General features: G+C 31.0%; 1 protein-coding gene across 1 annotated transcript in view; it reads left to right on the forward strand.

Annotated features, from left to right (window-relative positions):
• Nucleotides 1-964, forward strand: part of LOC106471569 (battenin-like) — a 14,546-nt gene extending 13,582 nt beyond the window's left edge. The window contains exon 8 of the mRNA XM_022400180.1: nucleotides 314-964. Within this exon, the coding sequence (XP_022255888.1) occupies nucleotides 314-453 (140 nt within the window). The 3' untranslated portion in view covers nucleotides 454-964. The remainder of the gene's footprint in view (nucleotides 1-313) is intronic.
• The last annotated feature ends 8 nt before the right edge of the window (nucleotides 965-972 follow it).

A 972-nucleotide genomic window follows, 5' to 3' on the forward strand; every position in this document is an offset into this window, starting at 1 on the left:
CCAGTAGTCATTGAAGAAGACAAATAAATATACAAGTTGGGAATCAATTGTGTCATACAATTCCAAAGGTAATTCAGATAGATACTTAATATTTTCCTCTTAAGTATTGCATTGTGATGACCTGAAAAAGGGATCCTGAAAAATCTTTTGTAAATACTGATTTACTGTTTTGGAGAGGCAAATTTGAGTGGTGATGTACTTCATGAAGAAACAACAGATAATGAATAAAAGTAAATAACATATATATTATTTAATAGTGTAAAATAAATATAAAAGTATACCTAATTAAAAATTGTAAATATTTTTGTAAAATTTATTATATTTCAGGTTGAATTTGAAAACAGAGAGTTTTCCATGGGAGTTGCATCTGTTGGAGATGCTATTGGAATAGCAGCTGCTGGAGCTGTTTCTTTACCAGTCCATGATGCACTCTGTAAACTTCCATTAAGTTAGTTATCTATATTGAATTATTTTTAAATAAGAGTTTTCCAAGACTCACCAATTAGTTTCACCTTTCATGTTTACTAATATTATGGTATCTAAAAACATGTTGAAGTTAGGTTATACCTTTATTGGTAAAAATCATGGTATCTTGAAACTTTTTTTAAGTTAACGGATTTAGTCATCAGTGATTTTGTGATATCTAAAACCATACTGATTTTATCTGATCTGGTTTATTAGATTGTGTTTAACCCTTTCACTGCAGCTGGGACGTATACATCCCAGCTGCAGTGAACGGTTTAAAAAACTTTGTTGACATTAAGCAGCTTCACTTACCAGTAGTACCATAGTATCTAAAGAATTGTTTAAACTTTGTACGAGTTAGTTTCAGTGAACTGTTCAGAAAGGAAACTCTATAACTCACAATGAACGACTCACGTGCTCGACTTAATCGTCAGTCTCTGTCTGCAGTTCAATTACATTACATTGTTGCCGTCACTTCTTGGTGGCTTATATATATATATATATATA

Source organism: Limulus polyphemus, unplaced genomic scaffold (assembly GCF_000517525.1).
Source record: "Limulus polyphemus unplaced genomic scaffold, Limulus_polyphemus-2.1.2 Scaffold4704, whole genome shotgun sequence".
Taxonomy (NCBI): Eukaryota; Metazoa; Arthropoda; class Merostomata; order Xiphosura; family Limulidae; genus Limulus; species Limulus polyphemus.